General features: G+C 39.3%; 1 protein-coding gene across 1 annotated transcript in view; it reads right to left on the reverse strand.

The window, feature by feature from the left end:
- NRN1L (neuritin 1 like) overlaps positions 1 to 21,590 on the reverse strand; it is a 760,092-nt gene extending 738,502 nt beyond the window's left edge. The window contains exon 1 of the mRNA XM_044082054.1: positions 21,183 to 21,590. Coding sequence (XP_043937989.1) covers positions 21,183 to 21,237 — 55 coding nt within the window. The 5' untranslated portion in view covers positions 21,238 to 21,590. The remainder of the gene's footprint in view (positions 1 to 21,182) is intronic.
- Between the last annotated feature and the right edge of the window lie 327 nt (positions 21,591 to 21,917).

Genomic DNA, 21,917 nt, shown 5'->3' on the forward strand with positions numbered 1-21,917 from the left:
GTGCAAACCATACCTGAAGTATGTAACCATAGCTGGAGCATGTAACTATAGCTGAAGTATGTAACCATAGCTGAATTATGTATTTAGTTTATTTGCTTTTGTTGAGAGTTGGTCCCATTATGCTTGCTTTATATGAAACTCCCATAGTAGTATTCGTACAGACTGCAGGTAACAAATCCTCCTTCTCCATTGTCAGTATGTGTCAAAGGCTCTTTTACATCGATCTGAGCTATTCCCAGCTCAGGAAGATGGGACATCAGGTCTCAGCTTCGTACGTAAAAAGACAGCATCTGAAGACTGTGGAATTCCCCCACCTGACCCACACACACAAATATATACACACACACACACACACAAATACACCCACACACACATCCATACACACACACACACACATTAACACACAAATACACCCACACACAGATCCATACACACACACACATTAACACACAAATACACCCACACACACATCCATACACACACACTCACACACACAAATACACCCACACATACATCCATACACACACACACACACACACACACACACACACATTAACACACAAATACACCCACACACACATCCATACACACACACACACACACACACACACACACACACACACACACACACACACACACACACACACACAAACACATGCACATTAACACACACATACACACACGCACATGTGCATGCATGCACACACACCTACACACACATCCGACCTACAAATGGTTCTCACAACTTGCGTCTGGAAGGAGGTACTGTAGCTTCCGCTGTAGGACTACCAGATTCAAGAAGAGTTTGTATCCTACAGCTGTGAGACTTATTAATACAGACACCAACCGTAATACCTGATACACTGAAGACTCTTTTTTTCATTTAATCCTGCTGCTCTGAGCAATTACTGCCAGCATTACTATTATGTAATATGATGGGTATACTGAGTCACATCTAAGATTAACAAGTGCAGTACGGTAACTAAACAGCTGCTATTCACTAGTTTCTATTTATTCTCTATCTTAACAGTGACGGGGTTTGGTGGTGGGTATTTATTCATTATTTATCACTGGATAATGGGTACTGAATGTGTTTATGTAATGTGAACTACCACTTGCATGTCGTACGTGTTATTTTATTTCTTATGTTATTCTTTGATACCGCTGTATCTGAGTTATTTGCACTGCATTTCTCTCGTGAGCTGACATTTATAATTTCGTTTAGGCTGTACTTGTGTGGTCCTAAATGACAATAAAATTTCTTTGAATCTTTGATCTACACACATACATATTAACACACACACATGCACACACACAAACACACACACATTAACACAAACACACACACACACATTCACACACATACACACACACACACACACACACACACACACACACACACACACACACACACACACACACAGTCCTCCCCCATTTTGCTCCACCATGGTGTCAGTACCAGTAAATTAAGTGAAGCACATCTGGAATGGTAATATAACACCCAGCATTCTAGTCTTTCAACATCAAAGGTATGTATGGTACTTGTTGAACTACTGCGAGAGTAATTACTATTGTATAATCCAGTGATAATGGATTTCTTTAGCGACATAATATAGGGGTGCTATTACATCAGGTTTTTGGTTAACTTACGTTTAAATTCATCATGCAAGCTGAAATTAGAAATTCACGGCAACATTCTGGTTGAGAGGAAAGTGGTGAGTAATTATAAACCAGCTGCTTCTATTCATGTTTAAGAACTAACACACTTACTGGGAGTCTGTTACATCTGTAGTGGTGATTTATGTACTGTACGCATAAAACTTTTAGCTCTGACACTCTGCTCCTGTGAAGCTACTTTGATGACAAATCATTTCAGAGAAGAGAACATCCAATATACCCTTCCGGTTTAATATCCTACACAAACTAACTCTGCTGTATCTGTGCTACATGACCCTCCCACTGTGAATTCATTCTCCAGAACTTCCAGACATTGTGAAAATATTTCCTTTAGCAATGGTTCTATGACTTCTTTTACAAATATAGCTCTCTCCTCTATCGTAACAGGCTTATCTGCCCACAGTCCCATAACCATGACTGTAGAGCCATCACGGGGTTTCTTCTAGTAGCCAATAGAAATGTATTTACTTATATATTTATTTGATTTGATTTGCTACTCAAGGTTGAAAGGGTCCATGGGTAGGTGAGCTGGTCCAGGAACGATTTTCATTTATGATCCTGGCTGATGTGGCAATAACAATAAAATGAAAAACAACAAGCAGAAATGGACAATACAATAATGGAATATTAATCATTTTACAAAGGTACAGTTCAAAAAGTAACACAATCAGTATGAAGTACTGCATAAAGAACAGTATGTAAAACAATGCAATGTATAACAGGCATATTATGTCTAGACATAACATAAGAATATGCAAGAAAAGAAATATGGAATTAAATATTGAAAGCAAAATTTAATCATTGAGTATTTGCTGAGTTTCGTATGTATGTTGCACGCTAATTCACAATATTTACAAAATGCATATGGCACAGTCCCGAGAAATAAGAAAATTAACAATGAAGCTATTTGGAATCATTATTTGTTTGCAAATATTTGCAATGTTTCAATCTTTTTTGTTTCTTAAAGATGTTCATGATTTCTATGTCCCCAATCTTTTGTGCTAGGTTGCTCCTAGGGTGCTGGGTCAATTTTAGAAAAAGTTTTGTCAGGTTTGGTAATGGTGAAAGGCAGGCAGATGAGGTAGTGTCATTGGTCATCTTTTAAAGACTAAGTACTGTTCTTGAATGAATGCCCATTTCTTAATGGTGGACAGCATGGTTCACGTAAAAGTTTAAAGTCACTAAATTTAATAGAAAGGTCACCCTAGCTGTACCTGATAGCTAGTTAGACTTTTATAGAATGTCACAGTAATGTTTTTGACAGAGTGGGAGATTAGAAAAAATCGTATTTAATTTTCTTCTATTTAAATGGATTTGTTGTTTTGTTTTTTTTTTTTTGTGGTAAGGAATAAACTAAAAGGAAGGCTGTAGTTCATTCTAATGAGGAGTACATTTATGCCTCATGCTGCTCTCCCTTATCAAGTGCACTTAAGAATAAGCAGACACTAGCAGACAGTGAATGTGGTTTAAAACTCATTTGCTAATACTTATAACCTGCTCCTTCCCAATCATATGAAGACTCCTGTCTGTAAATCGCACTTGCTTTCATTGAAAGCTCACAGCATAAAGACTCAACTGTTAAAACACTGGTGTTGCTTTACAGCTTGTCGTCACATTGTGCATTTTTCTCTCTGTCTCTGATACCCTAAACTGCATTAATACCAATGACACTGTACAATTCATGTTCAAGTTACATTAGATAATTTGTTCCTGTTTTCAGCCAAACTGTCTGGGCAGCACAAGGCTTAAATTCAGCCATGACACATTCTGTCTCCTGGGCAACCTTCGTAGTTAGCAGCACAGCTCCTGCTATGCTCATAGGATGTAAGTAAAATGCCGGCTGATGTCAATGCCCATTGAAAATAGCTGCATTGATTTTGCTGGAAATCTCCATCAGAGGCCATCTTTTGCAATAGTACATCATGCATGGTTTACATGGTGATTCTGCAGGAAGAAGCCCACCAACTGACCTTACAAGCAGGTAGCTGATTTTATGCTGCTCATGACACTATTATTTCTCCCAACTGCTCTTTTTACGCCATTAGCTAATTTCTGATCTTGCTATGTCTCTCACTGGCTCATGAACCCAACAATTTGTAAACTGGTAAAACTTTTTCTGTTTTTTTTTTTCAGTCTTCATTTTGGGCATCTGTCCACTGCTGACTATCGTCCATACTCCACTGCCCCCTTTTTGGAATATGTATTACAACTAAGAAGAGATGAGGGATCTGAGGAAGGCACCATTTGCATTGGAAAGGAATTGAAAAAGTCCAACATTCATGTCAGTTAAGTATATGTATGTTCCACACAAGCCATATCTCTCAACTGTCCAGAATTTCACAGAATATCCAGATTTTTGCCTCTTATTTTTGCACTGTTTTTCATAACATTTATGGTTTTCTGGCAAATCATAGAGGATTGAAGTCACTAAATAATGACACACATTTGAGTTCCAAACTTCATATCCTTCAGAAAAATATATAATAATACAAAATCTGTCATTCCAGCAACTTTCTAAGTTCATAGAAACAATATTTAAAATGTGTCCCTATTTATGGGCCTTTGTCCTTCCATTATTCCTGACTCTGTCCAGATTTCTTGCACTGAGAGGTTGAGGGGTATGACAAGCCTATGGATGTCCAGCGGCACACTTGGACATTTCTGGGATCTGTGGCTTAATAAACTAGTGTTTTAGTCCTGTTAGTCCTCAGATTGTTGTTGGTGTAATACCCACCCCCCTGTCCCCACCTCATGCCCCCAGTACACTCTGTAGATTGAAAACTTTTCATGACACCACAATGTATCCATTTTAGAACACTTTCTTTATAATTTCACCTTCACATTTCACAATAATAACATGGTATTGAGACAAATACCTCTTTAACTGCCTTTATAATGAAAAGGCAGAGAAAAATATAATTTGTTTTTCTGTATCCTCTGCTTTACATTACTTACAAAATGATACTAGCCTTTCTATCTATATTCTGTCAAGAAGTCTTAAGTCCTCCTACGGTATGCCTTGTAAAGCAAGGCACCTCATTCTAGAGCAAGAGTACTGAGAAAGGTACCAAGCAAAGCAATTAGCTAAAGCCTTCTCAACAGTAAGGGCGGCACTTAATGTCAGCATGCATTGCAGTAGAGCAGTGACCCCATGGCTGAAGATGTTCTGACTGTGGCTGTTAAAGCTGTCCACAGAAATGACCAGTATCGTCATGCCTTTACAGATGCACTGAACACTGGTACTGTTCAGGTGAAGGAGGCATGAACTGGTGTCCAAAACCAGTTCCTGTTGCTTACTTCTTGTAATACCTAATGGTTAGTTTTATATGCTTTTACAGCATTATACCGTGCAGCATAAACGATACAATATGCAACAGAAGTCAAGCTGGAAGAGAATGTGTTTTTTCAGTTGTCTTCGTTCAGTTAAAATAAACAGCAAACTTTCCTTGCTGCCTATCTTTTTGTTGTTACATAGGTACAAGAAAACATAAAAAGGAACCTCCTCTAAACTGTCCTTAAAGCTCAACCTTTCAATCCGTGACCTACCTATGGCAACACACAACCTAATCAACTAATCTGCCTCTCACATCCACCTCTGCCATAAGACATATTAATAGTTCTCCTCCAGTTAATAGCTTTTCTCCTTTCTATAAAAGCACTTGAGAATAGAACATCATATTACTTCAGCGTTTGCAGATGCTCACAGAACAACTTGACCGCTACCAAATCACACTCCGTGCTAATGAGATGTTCACACTATTCTCACTTCCTTCGGACACTAGCATGTTGCTGATATTATATTTTATCACAGTGTTCAGAGAAGACCTGCACACTAATTTTGTGAAATTCTGTTTCTCACATGAAGCAGTTTTTATGCACAAGTTCAGATTACATTATTACACATCCAGCAGCTAGAATGGGCAGCTTACACTGCGATACCATTTTATATGTTCTTGTAAATCCTGAGTATTGTAGATGAATACTAAATTTATATGCCCCAAGGTACATAGTATGGATTTCAATGCATCCAGAACTGTTTAAGAAATTGGAATTAGTAGGAATGTGCGTGCGCATAGGGTGGAAGCAGCTGTAACAGTAACTACTCTACGACCCATTTTTTTAAATGATAATTATTCCTTCTGATGAAGAATTGTGTCTTTACTTGGGGAGACTTCATGAGGACTATGACAGTAACTGGACATAATCACACTGTCACTGCTGGAAATGCAGTAACACGCATAAATGACAGCTGGCATTATGGGAAATCAACAACATACCAGGAAACCAGACAGAGATTGACTAAGATAATGGTGGGGATGCATATACCTCAAACATTAGGAAGGCATCTAAATGAAGGATGAAACTAAATGTGTAAGGCACACATAATGTGAATAGGTTAGTACTAGGCTAACTGCCCTTGTGGGCTATTTTCAGCCTAGCCAATTACCCCACGTGAGAATCAAACCCCACACCTTATGTTTGTAAGGTAAACACCTTAACCATTATGCCAACCTCCCACAAGGTAAAAGTAAATGCAAGTACATAAGGATAAAGGGCTTGGAGAGAAAGGCCGCCGCTAACTCCAAAGGTAAAGGTGCTTAAAGCAAGGCTTAGATCAGGTTGTAACCACAGATACCAGGAATGACATTTAACAACAGGACAAGTTACACACAAGACAAGTCTCTGCCCGAAGTGGCACGCATTATAGGAAAGAACTGTAATGCCTAAGTAGGTAGGGGACAGACGGCTGTGATATTGCTGGCAGCCATTACAGCTACTAAATGCTAAGCCGGTGTTTGCTCTGTAACAGGAATGACAGGGACAGAGCTAAATGACAAGTCAAGTCTGGGCATGTGCAATATGTTGCACAGAGCATGTGCATAGGGAAGCAAACAAAAATGGAAAAGGACCCAACTCTGTGGTTTACAGGTATAAAGCTCTGACTATAACTCAGGTGACCTGAGTTTGACTACTGGTTTGATTATCACACAGGCCAGGGGTAAGAGGTAAGAAGCTAGAACACCCTTACCTATCTGTGAGGGGAGGGGAGTAATGGTCAATTTGTCTGCTTTGCCACATGCAGGTGGTGGCTAGAAAGCAGCAACACTGCAGCCATTAACCAGCGACACTGACTGACCTACCAAGCTGGTGATGATAGCTCTCATTACTGAGTGGTCAGAGACTGGACATTTGCATGGGAATGGTATGGTAGGGCCCTGCAGTAATGTGGGCACTCAAGTCAGCCACCCGGTGGGTTGTAAAGACATAAACAGATTAGTCCTCATTGCTTGTATCACGTAAGGGCATAACCTTCTCCATAACTGCCTGGATGACAGTTCCCTCTCATACTCTCTCACTTCCGTGCCCAGGATCCCTCTAAGTGCTGGTTAATGAACAGGATCAAGACCAGGAGAAGGCGAGAATAATGTCTGACAGGTATGGAGGGAAAATGACACTAAAAAGGGATTCAATGTATTTGTCTCTTCATTGAGGTGATGTAACCTTGCAGGTAGGAGATTTAGAGACAGGGGTAAAGTCAGATTAAGGAGAGGCTTGATGTTTTGCAGGCAAGAAGCAAAAATCATTTAAAAATATATACTTCTTATGAAATACTGCTTTATTATACACACCTTGATGGCATAAGGAGGACATGTAATCTGCCCCAGTCTGCTGGCATGATTCAGGGGCATTTTTCATGCACAGGTTGTGAGATGAAAGTAGGCCCTGTCAGCCAGCATCTATATCATTTTGTACAATGCCACGTGCCAGTTTTCAGGTGAAACTTGTAAGTGAAATTGGTCTTTTACATATTTAAAATAAAATTATCTTTTCTAAGCCCTTTTTACCCATGACCTGCAAAACAACACCAAGGGTAAGTGCAGTAGATTGGCCAGTTTAGAGTAATCAAGCAACAACTATTTTTATGGAGGATTTAGACATTGAAGTAGCTGGAATAAACTGATAAAGACACAGGCAGAATATTCAAATGTCACAGAAGCATGTACCTAAGGTTAAGGGGCAAGGAAGTCAGAACTGAACCCCTGACCATAGAACTGTGTGGAAGAAACTTTAACCATTGCACTGCCGTGTTCTACAGCCTTGCAGCAGTGAGTCACTACAGTTACAAAACCATGACACTGTACCAGTGCATTTGCATAGTACTAGTGATGGTTACATAACATCACAGATGCACAATTCATTCTTCTATGCAATTATATCAGCTTGGTACAACAGGGGATTGCAGCACGGCCTGTAGAAGGGATTTATATAATATATTCTGCGACTGTGAAAGGTTGTGATTTTACACTTAAAAAAGGAATACTGTTGAGAATTGAAAAAAAAAAATACTCCAGAAATAAACATAGTCTTTCCATCCTCTTTTCAAAGAGGTGTTTAACTCTGGCACATATCATAGGCATTATTCTTTCTTCTCCACATTCTTCTCCATATAAAATGACTGTCCCTATATACCTCAGCAAGAGTCTTCAAGTAGTCTGCAGTCCTTAGCAGCCATCAATGTCAAAGTAAACTGTATTGTCATTTAGACACTACAAGTGAATTCTAAATGAAATTACATGCATCATGCTCAAATTGAGAAGACAAATACATACATAACAATTACACACGCTTAGAAGAGAGACAAATGCATACACACAATTACACTCGTATCAGACCTAACATTCAGTTTTCTCTTAGACAGTTATATTATTACATATTACTACAATTATTTTAAACACCACTCTGGCAATTGATTTGTTCTTTATTGCACTTGTACTTTTTAAATAATGTAATTCTCATGTTCTCTATATTATGAGAATATATGTATAACCTCTTGCTGTACCACTCTATCATGAAAGCAGAATTTTCTTATGTTCCTGTTGAATTTCTCATTTATAGACAACTAATTGCATCACGCCCCTTGTTTTGGTGCTACTGAATATGTCTTCAGATTTAATAATTCCATTAACATGGATTGCAGCAATCCTGTCCCATATGTTAAGCACCGCCAACTCCACCGACATCATCCTTTCACTTGGTGTCTGCCCTGTTAACGTAACATCATATTGAAGAACCTGCAATACTCAACCTTCTTCCTTTTAAATTCTAAGACGTAGCTGCATGTGATTCTTGTCCATCAGAGAGGTGAGAAAATGTTTGATCTTTGAATGCATTCGCTGACTGTGTTGTGAAGACACCTATTATTCTGAAAGCACCAGCATCAGAACTGTGAAAAATGCTCTGTGAATTGTGTAATGCCTCGTGCATTTTCAAAGCCACAAAATAAAAGCAATAATAAGCTAATGCAAACTAGTATCAGTTTCAGAAACCAACAGAATCACCCATAAACCAGCTACATCTGACCTCTCGGACACTACATGCCAGAGTCTTTGTTAGAAAATACTAAAAGTGAGGGCCGCAACATTTCTGAAGATCAGAAGAAGATAAAAATAAGTTGTTGTTGTGTCTTTCGGCTTTTCCTGGTTAGGGGTTGCCACAATGGAACTCCGGTCCGCTAATGATTGGTAGTTGATTTTTACTTGCCGAGTTACCAGCCCTGACGCACAACCTTCAACGAAGGTATGCCCATTCACGCATGTCTCCACGCAGAAGATGCTCTAGCTGAGAAACGAACCGGACAGCGTCTTACTGTGAGGCGACAACACTACCGCAGCACCACCGACTACTTAAATACTCCAGAGCTCCTGTTCTCTTGTAGATATGTCAGTTCAAGCAATAGGTGCATATTAAGTGACAGACTAAAAGTCTGGGAGGTATAAATCTGCACTAATATGCGACTGGAACAGAGACTGTGCGTTCCTCAGAATGGCTCTATCTTGCGTACAGCATATGGTAGCATTATAAAACTAAGCACTGCACCTTCACTCAGTACACATAGTCTTAACCCCACCAAAAGTTGCACAGTCTTAGGAAAGTACACACCTGGCTTCACTGATTTTAATAAAGCTCTCATGCATCTGATACTTTGGTGCAGCCCACAAATTATTTAAGTAGTAAAACAAAAACAACACCATAAGAACAGTTTTGTTACTGACTGTTGTTAAGGGTTTGATACTGCTTTAATATTTAGACTGTGTTAAGGGTCCACCTATTGACAATGACAAAAGGCCTAGTCTTTGTTTGCCTGTGTCAACCCCATAAGTACATCAAAACATCTAATTCAAACCTCACAAACAAAATGAAACCCTAATTCAGCCCTGAAATTTTACAAATATGTATTTCATCCACATCCTACAAATACAGGTTGCATACTGCTTAACTTAATCATGAAAGGAATGCTTAGCAGTGCGCACATCCCACTTTAGAATATACACACTACACACTTCATTAATTTAATTATTTAGAGGTAGAAGGCTCAGCTCCACATGATTACTGTCACATATCTGTGGCTAGGAAGCCACAATAAATTATGTATTGGCATCATGATGTAGGGGGGTCTTAATAAGTAGTGGTATTTAAAGAGCCATATGATCATGAGCTCATCTGAACTGTTAGAATAAAAAAATATATACTGAAGCACCAGTGCGGGGGGGGGAAGTAGGAGAAAATAGGGAGACCAGGGGAGGATGAATTTCATTTACTTAGCATTCAGTTGCTCCCTGCTCACCTGTTTGCAGCTGAACTCTTGTATGCATACTCCAGTGTAAGATAATCAAATACATAAACTGTTTCTATGAATATACTTTTTTAAGTTTGTTCAACTTCTGAGGCAGTATATTTCTAGATCAGGGGTGTAGGGCAGCCTGGCCTTACACTGGGGGGGTTGTTCCCTGAAAAAAGTATATTTTTTTAACAATTGATTAACAATTGCCAGTACAGTATTACTCAAACAATCAATGGCAAGTGCGTGAAATTCAAGTATTTGGTGGTGGTGTTGAGTTAATAGAGTAGCTATATAAAGTAGATATGCAGTAGACAGTCACCAGGATAAAGAGAAGAAACACAAAGAAGGTTATCTGTTCTAAGTGAGGACAAGGACTAGAGAAAAGACGGGCTACTTTACAGAGTTCCCAAGAACCTTTCCATTGTTGGCAGATCCCCTGGTGGTGATCTTCCACAGATCACTGAGTCCTTATACAAGAAGAGGAACAATGGAAAAAATCTGGGCAACTACAGACCTATCAGCTACAAAGTTGTGGTGGGGAAAGTCATGAGGAAAATCCTGAAAAAAAGGATGGATGCTTTCCTAAAGAACAACAGCCTCCAAGATAACTGTCAATACAGGTTCATTGGCAGATTCAAACCTAATCCAGTTTTTCAGCTGGATCACAGGTAAACGTGACATAGGAATACAGGAATGTGCAGTCTGCCTGGACATCAGTAAAACCTTTAATGCATTGACACATGGGACATATAGGAAAACTGCAAGGGTATGGAGGGATATCACAGAAAATAAGAAACTGGAATGTAGCATGGTTGGAGGGTGGGACATGGACAGAGATGTAGTAATAAGGACATTGTCAGAAATGAGGGAAGTGGTAAGATGAGCCACGCTGACCATTAGCCCTGTGTCCGGTACTCTTCAGTAACTTCATTTCAAAAGTACTGGAGGGAAGATAGAACACAACAAACTTCAGCAGTGGAGCAGGAAGTAGAACAGAAGTCAAAAGAAGGGCATGACAAGGCTGTAAAGAGAGGAAAAGCCTGCAGCTGAGGTTCAATGCAGCCAAATGCAACATGCTGAACTTGGGTCATAACTCTGCTGGTGTGAAGAACCAGCTGGGGGAGTAGACCTGATGACAACAGAGAAGAAAAAGTAGCTGGGATGATGATCACACCAGAAATGGATGACGAGGGGCAGACTGAGAGGATATCAGCAACAAACAACTAGGATGGATCCTCTGGGACATAGATTCCAGAAACAAAGATATAATTATCTGAGTTTGCTAGGGCCCTGCTAAGGACACATCTTAAGTACTGCATACTTTTCTAACAAAATACAAAGAGGTCACAGAACCATAAGAAGGGTGGGGTGGATGGGGGCCCTTCTCAGGGTCAATGACGTAGGGAACAACAGTCAAATGATATATGCATGGATCTACTTTCAAAGGTCAATCCTTACATTATCGAAATCCATTTTTGTGAAACAAAAATAGCAAAAGCTTAAATACCTGAATGGCGAATTTTTCCCAGGGTAAGTAAACACTTGCCCAAACTTAAACGAAACACACACTAAAGTAAGTAAAACCCACCTAGTTGGGGGACTATGCCCCCCACACTCCCCAACTATATATATATATATATATATATATATATATATATATATATATATATATATACACACCAACTCCAGGATCGCACTACAGTGAAGAAGAGGGAATGTTGGGCAAGTGTTTACTTACCCTGGGTAAAATTTGCCATTTGGGTATTTAAGCTTTCACGATTTTTGTCTCGTAAAAATGGATTTCGATTATATGAGGTTCGACTGCCCCTCGTTTTTCTTTTTATTACATGAAGTCATTCAGCAGTGAAGCTGAAACAAGCTCAGAATGTTAACATGCACAACCAGCTGTACCTCAACCCCTAAAGGCATTGTGAGATCCCCATTAGAGAAGTGGAACAACAGGAAGTCAAGAACTCACGCATATGGAGTTAGGTACTTTAACCTGTACTCCCTCCCACATTATGCATTACTTCAGTCACAAAAAATGCACTTCACTCAAGCTTTCCCCTATGAGAACATGTTTTTCTTACATCTGAGCACCAAATATGCTGACTTCCATTATCCTTCCAGCTTAGAACAGTAAGAGACACGAATACTTTCCTTTCTTCCTCCTTCATTACAGCTCAGGACAGCCCTTTTTTATCTCCTTATTCTGCAAAATTAGGCACTTATGATAAGTCATCTACCAATAACGGGAAACACAGTCGAATTCTGACTACTTCAGATGTTGCTAATGTGACACTATACCAGGCCTTAGGTATAGGCCAACTAGGGGGCTGCCTAGGGGGGTAGAGCACCATTCTAGCACGAGCACTTTTCCAGTAGTCTGGACAGTGTAAATAGACCAGGATGGGGGGACCAGCTGGTGTGGGGGGGGCACTGTGGAGCCCTTTTGGCTAGGGCACCGGTTGACCAAAGGCCGGCCCTGTGGGACACATTTCAGAAAGTCACTTGTTGGTGAGGATCAGTCCTGCATCTTGATCCCTGATGGGTGTTTGGCTATTTGAAGCTAAACATTAGTGAATCTCATGCATGTAAATAAATAAATCTTGAGTTGGCATACTTTCAAAAGTAAAAAAATGTTTTGGCTTATGCGAGTTCGGCTCTAATACACCTTTCTTTCCTTCTGAGGGTGGGTGAGCTGGTACAAGCTTGAAAATACTTACTGTCATTTCAGCTCACTATCTGTTTTAACAGAAATCATTTACAAACTACATGGTTCGACAGTCTTTAAACTCTGAAGTCTGCTTTTTTTGCTTTCCTTATAGGCACATGCTTGGCAGCAAAGTAAAGGGAATTCATTCTATCAGATCACACTGAAATGTGTTCTACGGAGTGAGGTCAGTACTGGGCTGGCAGTAGGACTGGTGTTGGGCTGTGGGTTGATAGGCCAAGGAGGCGCTGCTGGTGCAAAACAGGTATGTCACCCCTGGCATCACACTCAATTACTACAACTTTGTAGAGAGATATCAGGGTGCTGGAAAAAGTCCAAAAGAAAGTTGCCAAATTACTGCAAGGGAATGGAAAAGAAAGAGAAGGTTGTATTATATGGCAGAAGAAACAGATCGAACAGTATATAAGTGGCCAAGGTCATGTAGGGAAGATGAGAAGGGGTCACCCTGAACAGGAAGGATGACGAGTATCTGGTGCAGACTGCAGAATATAGGGATCACTGACTGCAGAATGTAGGGACCACTGACTCCAGAATGTAGGGACCACTGACTCCAGAATATAGGGATCACTGACTGCAGAATGAAGAGACCACTGACTCCAGAACATAGGGACCACTGACTCCAGAATATAGGGATCACTGACTGCAGAATATAGGGACCACTGACTCCAGAATGTAGGGACCACTGACTCCAGAATGTAGGGACCACTGACTCCAGAATATAGGGATCACTGACTGCAGAATGTAGGGACCACTGACTCCAGAATGTAGGGACCACTGACTCCAGAATATAGGGATCACTGACTGCAGAATGTAGGGACCACTGACTCCAGAATGTAGGGACCACTGACTTTTTACATCTGCAAAAGTAGTTCTTCATAGAGAGGGCTGTGGACCCATGCAATGGATTACTGGAACTATCAGATGGGTTATAACTCCAGAGAGGAAATCAGGAAGCCATGAGATAGGTGGAGAAGGCAGGGATGGATGGCTACTAGAGTGTTAAATGTACTTAAAGGGCAGACTAAGCAATGTGTCTTCTTCTGTTGTCAGGCAAATGTAATGCTATGGCTAAGAAAGGGAACTAAAGGACAAGAGCAGTATTACATAAAAGAAGACTTAAGTAGTCTAATGTCCCCAAATTAAGCCTCACAACCCTGAATATTTCAAAACATTTTTAATCGTGTCTTAACATTAATAGTCAAACCTGCACACTAAGCATACTTAATGAACAAACTCAGAGATTACAATATAGATAAATGTGATATATTTTGTCCTGTTAGTTTTCTTTTGTACAGTGACTCTTGCTATGTAAAAACTTAAAGGTCCGTGGTTCAGTCCTGACCTCTGGTTACTTTGTATGTGGAGTCTACAAGTCTTCATGTATCTTTGTGTTTTTTTTACCAGATACTCTGGTTTTCTCATACTTCTTAAAAATCATGCTGCTGAAATGGCTTCTCTAAACAATTTCTGTATACCTATATGTGTATTTCCATGCATAAAATGCATTTACTCCTAATTGTATGGCTGAGGGTTATGCTTGAAAATGGTCTATAACTACTAATAAATATGTTTTTGAAACTTTAAAATGCTGTACTACAAAGAATAGTTCTGTGACTCTGAAAAGTGGTTTGTTATTGAAGTGGGCAAAAACTGTACGCCCAGCAAAGGGTTTACTTCCCTGTTCATCAGTACTAACTACTCCTTTAACCATCAGAACTGAAAATAACTGTGAATGATAGGCTTGGGTATGCCACAAGCTGTCAGATCGGAAGATCTGCAGAAAAAAAGGGTCCAAGAAGGACTGTACCAATGTCCTATTTTCTGTAGAACCCTACCAATGAAATCCTACCTTGGCAGGACTGCACCAATGTCCTACTTTACTGCCTTTTCTAGAAAAAAATGACATTACAACTGATTTCATAAATGCACACTTTATTCCACTCATCAAAAACTCTTCAAATCACTATTCTGGCCTGAACTGTGACCCAGTCCCCTACGCACTAATGCTTCTCTACTACTGTGGATCAGGAATCTACAGCCAGAGTGTTAATTAAAATGTACTTAGGCACTAACCAAAAGGACTACAGAATCAAGTAACTCACATCTATGAGATGTAAGGCAGGTGATCAGTACAGGACTCATGCATTTCAAAGAGACTGTTATTTCTTCTGGCAAAGCACAAGTGATTGAATCATGCTAACTTGAGTACTGGCTGATTTTGCTAAAAAGTAAAACACAAAACTTGCCCTAACTATGACCCAGGCAACCCTGGTTCGATTAGTGGCACAGGCGACTGATGGCATGGTGGGGAGGGAGGGGCATGCCTGTTCTGGGAGGGAGGATGCTTGTCAATAATGCACCCTAAGAGGTAGCATGGTCCATAGGAGGTGCTGCCCTTCGATGTAGTCAATGAGCATGGGGGGAGGGGAAGAAAAGGGAAAATTGAGTAAGGCATATAAAAAGAACCCCCTGGACAGAAGTAAAGATGGATGATTCTCCAGGACACCCTTAGGATCCATGACCAGTCCTAGAAAATATCAGAATAGTCCAGTAGGCTCAAGGATGTCTGGTAGATCTGGAGTGAATGTGTGACACTGGAATATGGGCTGGTATTATGAGGTTTGAAGGGACAAAAAAATACATTAAAATAAAGAAGGAAAACATAAAACTTGATTTTCTGTGGGAAACAAAAACAAGTAATCTGCCTTTTCTCAGGCTAATGGAGACCACTGAAGCAACTCTATTAAATAATAGGGTGTGGGGCTTATTCCTGCATAAACACTGATTTGGGATAAATTTCCATACAGAATCTTCAGTATATCTTTGATATTCTTTAGTGTGATTCTGTTTTATGATCTGTAGGACTAAAATCAAATGATTTCCAAAACAAGCTGATGACTGCCTAGGCAGAATCATTGAAATTAATTTCACAACCTCAAGAGATGAAAAAAGTACAGTTAGGCCCTAGCAGGAGCAAATAATCTGCTTCTGTGACTTACTTTAGTAATAAATAAATAACAACCTAAAGGAGTAAGTACTGCAAGGAACAAATATTGTTTTTCTGTGGGACTTGTTTTTAGTAATAAATAACGGAAAACCTACAGAGATTAAAGACAGACCATTGCAGTGAAAACCTCAAACTACTCCACCACTCGAGGCCTAAGGCAATGAGCAGAGAGAAAATCTAATGATCAAGCCAGGTTTCAAATCAAATTATAAATCAAGGTTTTAAAGTTACACAAAATTTTACAATATCTCTAGAAGCCGGAGGAACTGTGTGGCCTGAAGTAATGCAAACCAGTCCTGCTTAAAACTTATTCAGCAACCCATATCATACATGCAGAAAGTGCTTACGTATTCCATTCGTGACAGCTGAAACCTGACTAAATGTCATGTTAAGATATATATTTTGGTGCTAAGCAAACAGTAAGGCTTCATGCTGTACTGGTTAGGTGATTACCCAAGTACCTGAAGAAAGCACACACTATCTATCAGCCAAGATAACCAAAGCATGAACAGCTACAAATAGCATGCAGCGCACTTCAGGCTATAAGACATCTGACAGCTCTGACTTCTCTCTTTGCATGCTTCAGCATTCTAAACTGATCCCCTCGGTGCAATTACTGTACTTTCTATGGTCCCAGTTCTCAGTAGCCGAATGTAAAGCTGGTAGCTGCAAATACCCCATTCAGTGCAAGTGTAATAAAAAAGGCCCTCAGAAGACTATCTGTATATATATATATATATAGAGAGAGAGAGAGGCATAGAGAAATACAGATACATACAGTCAGACAAAAATAAAAGCAATATTTTACCCAAACTGACATTTAAAAAACACAGAAATTAAAAGAGTGATTTATAAAGAAATCAGCCAGTCATATCTAGTGCTGATATGTGACAAATGTTGGCTCTTTGCCAAACATACTTGTTTTACATTGTATCAATTTTAATTTTGTATAGATGATCTTCCATTAATGTCTGCAATAGCATTAGAGTGTTTATAGCTGTAACTGAATAATCATTATGGTAGGCTGCCTGTAGGGAAAAGGGAGTGTTATTGTGCAATAAATTTATCACACAGGACAGCTAGCAACAGTGCAACACCATTCTCATTTAATGTTATGTTCTACTAAGAAACAGATGACAGAAAAAATGTAACTATTTTAAGAAGTTCTAATGGGCACAGACTTCAAAAGATTATGTGAAAGGTACCTGGAACAAATAACCGGAACTACCTGAGATGTGTTATGTGCAGTGAGGCATTGTGGTTCCGCTGTTACTTCCTATTGGCAGTCAATAGCTGAGGAATAAAGGTATTCTAAATACTTTGCTAAACAGCCATGACACCATGGGTCTCAAACATCTAAAAGTTGCACTTTAAATACTATATATTGTTCCTTTCCATCACCAGTCTGGTTTAACTACAGAAGGGTATGGCACTGGATGCACAGTGCCCCCTAGTGGCATGCCCCAGTCATAGTGCACTTAATCTCTAGCAGCTCACAAAAAGGTAACTCGGTAAATAATGTAAACTCATTGCAGTTATATTCCATCATGGTAACAGCTAACATAATGATATTATTTTGCCAAGATTCCTGGCTTTCATATTTCAGGATAGGTTTTTTTGCATTCCAAACTAGCCACTACCATTTAAAAAATTGCAAACAAAACTCAATAAATTAATCACCGTTCCTTCCAAGTGTAACTAAGAAAGTGCAGTACTATATAGGACTGTTTAAAATAATACATATCTGAATAATGAATTTCCACCCTACTGTACACAGTGTAAGAGACAGAGAGAGAGGACAGAAAGACCATTTTAAATATTTCTTTTCTTATTTCAGTGTGACACCATCATACCACAACACCCTGATATCAGTGTGGCACTACATTAACAAAACACATTAGTGCATTATGACTGTCCACATTCTGCAGAGACAAATGTAACAGGTGATCTTATAAAATCACATTCCACTTTTCTTTTAACATGTGAAAGCTTAAAGATGACAGTCAACCACTTCTCATGCTAAAACAAGTTTATATTTATTCACCAAATCATGTCACAACTTTATTCCTAAATGCAGAAATACAACATAATCTCACTACTCATGATGTAACAGAAAACCAAAATACTATTCCATGAATTATTGCATTCTTTTTGTTTCTAATATTCAGTAAACATGCTATAGGGATAAGCACGGAGCCAAAGATAATTTTCAAGCACTCTGTGGGAAACAAAAGTGCAAATAAAACAGGCGAATAATATCGACAAACTGAAAAACGACTCCCTTATTCAAAGGACAGACAAATAACAGAGGCAGAGCAAAGTTAGGGAGAAAGACAGAGAGGCAAAGATTGGGGAAAGTCATGCCAGAACAGATTATTGGTGGATAAGAAGTAGGGTTGCCACCTTTTCAAAAGCCCAAAGTGGGACATTTTGGTACAAACGTCAGATTTTGCAGGGCAAAACATACCCGTGGCCATTACAAAGGGCCGAACTTCACTTTTTTACCTAACTAAAAGCTTATTCTTGTAGCATTTTAGTTACTTATTCTGTTTCTTATATAATTTAGGTGTTTCAGGTACAGAATAACTGTTTTATGCAACTATTACATAAAATATAGGAAATAATTTTGTCATAAAATCTCAGGACAATTGCCATTTCTTTTCAAGTATTTTGCAGGACACAACTGCCCAAAGAGGGACTGTCCCTCACAAAGTGGGACAGGTGGTAACCCTAATAAGAAGAGACTTCACTGCAAAAGGAGAAAAAAAAGTAAATTTGTTATCTACTGTACAATGGTAGCATAAGGCAGTGCAGAGATTATATACTTTGGATTATCAAAGACAAGAAAACAGACTGAAAAATTAAATAACCTAAACCAATATTTCAAACAGTGCATGTGATAACAATAAAACCAGTCTGAAAAGAAGGAACAGATTACGACAGGTGATGTGATAAACTAAAAGTGTAGAAAGAAAAGATGGTAGCAGTAGTGTGCAACAGCAATTCAGTGATCCACTATAAACCAAGCCAGCACACTATTCACACAATACCTCTCAAATGTACCTCAAAACAGGAATGCTCCTCATTTTGAGTCTTAAAAATCTGTTTTTCAATATTCCATCCTGAAAAGGTCAGCAATGCACTCACTGTTGTTTCCATGATAGAAAACACTGAATCATATTAAGTCACCCAGATAACGTCTTATAAGCATAAATTAACACTACTATCCTCAGAACTTCCTAGTTGAAGTTGTTAGCATTTATTCCACATTTTGCCCATTTGTTCTACTTTATAACAGGCAGTGTTCCAAATTCTGGAGATGGAAGGTTGAAAGCTGTGTTAACACAAGGAGCAAAGGAGATCTGTATAACACCCTTCAATATTATGATATCTTAGAAATTGGTCAGAATTTCAAAACATGCATCTTATTCAAAATCAATAGGTGCACACAAAGACACTAGCAGTAAACAGTTCACATGCCCAAAACAGGTGATGGCATCCTGATTTCACTTTTAAATTGTCCTCTATTCAATGCCACAGCATCTGCTGGATAAAAAAAACTCATTTACCCATGTTCACTTCTTCATTTACAGTAAACTTGTGGGGAAAAAACGCTCACCAGCAATTATCTAACAGAACAGTGCAGAACAATATATAAATATACATACACATATATGTGTATAAGGTAATGAGATAACTATACATACAGAGATATTTGAATAAAACAATAAATAATCTTTTCTGATTTCTGTGGAATAATTGGATTTTATGCAGTTTATAAAACACAAACTAAAATGTTTAATGTTGTTTTCCAAACTATTATTTGTAAGTCATCACCAAACAAACTATTGATCAACTGCAGGAAATTAAGCAAGAATAATTCAAATATTTAGTAAAGGTAAAAACAGCTCTGTTTCTGCTGGTGACATCTAATCTGCACAAAATAAGCTTGTTGTGAATGTGTCTAAAACTTTACCCACCTCCACTGTACACTGTCCCCTCTACAGGTGGGTTTGGTGAAAAGCAGGGTGTGCAAAGTGCAATCTGTATGCTGTGTCTATTAAACATCCACCTGCTCATTTTACAGTAGAGATACTAACACAAATCTTAACAAACCTTCTTATGTGAGATAATAATGGCAAACAGCAAATATGGTGAAACTCTACAAAACCCACGAAAAGATGTTTAGTATAAAATAAATCAATGTCGTGTGATAAGCCATAATATAATTTTTATCTGATTTGATGAAACTGTCTTCACCTGCATTCTTAAGCCATTTCTCCTATTATGGCTCCTCTAAACATGAAAAAGAAAGAGTAATGCCTACTACATAAGGAAGGTAAGCCCCTGCCTGCGCAGGAGGCACTGACAGGTAAACTAAAGTCATGAGCTAGGAGCATTAGCAACCAGCTGCCACAGCTGACTAACCTTTCATCACCTTTGCAGTATTTTAATAATAGGCTTTCACAGTGCGCGCGCATTGGTGTGTGTGTGTGTGTGTGTGTGTGTGTGTGTGTGTGTGTGTGTTTGCGCGCTTGCTTGCATGACAATTATTGTAATGAAAAAGAAATCAAGCTGGCAGACTGGAATTATATGTCCCATTGCAGCTAATAATATTTTTTTCTTTATTTGACATCGGAGCTACCGGCAAGAACGGTCCAAGCTTCGAACTAGGCAAGATAAATGCGTTAACTGGCACCATGTCACACAGTTATCAAGTCGCTTTAACTGTCCTCGCAAATCAGTAACTTTCATTATCTACCACGCTGGTACCTCTTTCTCCGGGGGATAAAAACTTTTACCCCTAAAATGGTACTGTCTGAGAAAGGCAGAATTGCTCCTAACTTTCCCAGTAGCATGCCCGGCAATATTATAAGCCCTAGCTGCACAACAGCTCATTGGATTGCACATGGGCAATATACAAAGTGTCACTCTACAACGGAACCAGCCTTATTCATTTTAGAGACAAATGAAGCCAAGCAATATGCAACCAGAAAGTTATGCAAGCAACACAGCTCCATTCTTAACATATTCTAACAGATATGAGCTAGTTTTCAAATACTGGATGCACTCATTCGCAAGTACAACCTGTACGTGCAGGGTATCTGAAAACGTCTAGTTTTATGATAACTTTTGCTTACCCAGGAGTATGGTCATAAATGTCAAGGACAAGGTACACTTCCAACAGCACACCATCGTTACTAGGGAGAAGGTGTCAATGCAGATGAAAAGCACTTTGATGCGAGTTTAAAAGCACAAGAGAAACAGATCAAAGCGTTTTGCAGGTCTTGTGTTGCAGAAGAGACTGTTGCTGATGAAGTTGCAGCTCCCGCGGCTGGCCGGCTCCGTGTCCAGTAAAGTAAGAAGATGCGCGCGCCTGGCTAACAATCCATATCCCATTCTTTGCTGTAACCTGCGCCGTGTGCGCAGCAAGCCCCGCCTCCGGTCATACTATAGGTTGCGTGCTCCATTAACCAGATCCCTGTCCTCGCAGCCAGCCGCGTGCGAGCACGGACGGCACGAGGAGCGCGAGAAGGACCTGGAGTATTTGGAAGATTTAGTAGATCTACAGTGCTGCTCTTATTCCACAGCTGCGGAGTGAGCAGACGCGTCTTGATAAGCCTAATTGTCTTCTAGGCTTAACGATTCAGACTGGTGCAATCTACCTCTTAACTTATTAGCGCAAAAAAAAAAAAAATCTGGAGAAAGCCTAAAATAATGGGGAAGGTCCAAAAATAAGGACAGATTTTAAATATTGTTCTTATAAACTTAGAAAATTGATAGTGTAATAGGATTTGTGTTGTGTTCGCATTCATTCATTTTCTGAAGGATAGGAAGTCTGCAACTCAAATTTATATATTTATATAGTGACCAAC

The sequence above is a fragment of the Protopterus annectens genome, chromosome 8.part1, assembly GCF_019279795.1.
Source record: "Protopterus annectens isolate FY-2018-M chromosome 8.part1, PAN1.0, whole genome shotgun sequence".
Lineage (NCBI taxonomy): Eukaryota > Metazoa > Chordata > Ceratodontiformes > Protopteridae > Protopterus > Protopterus annectens.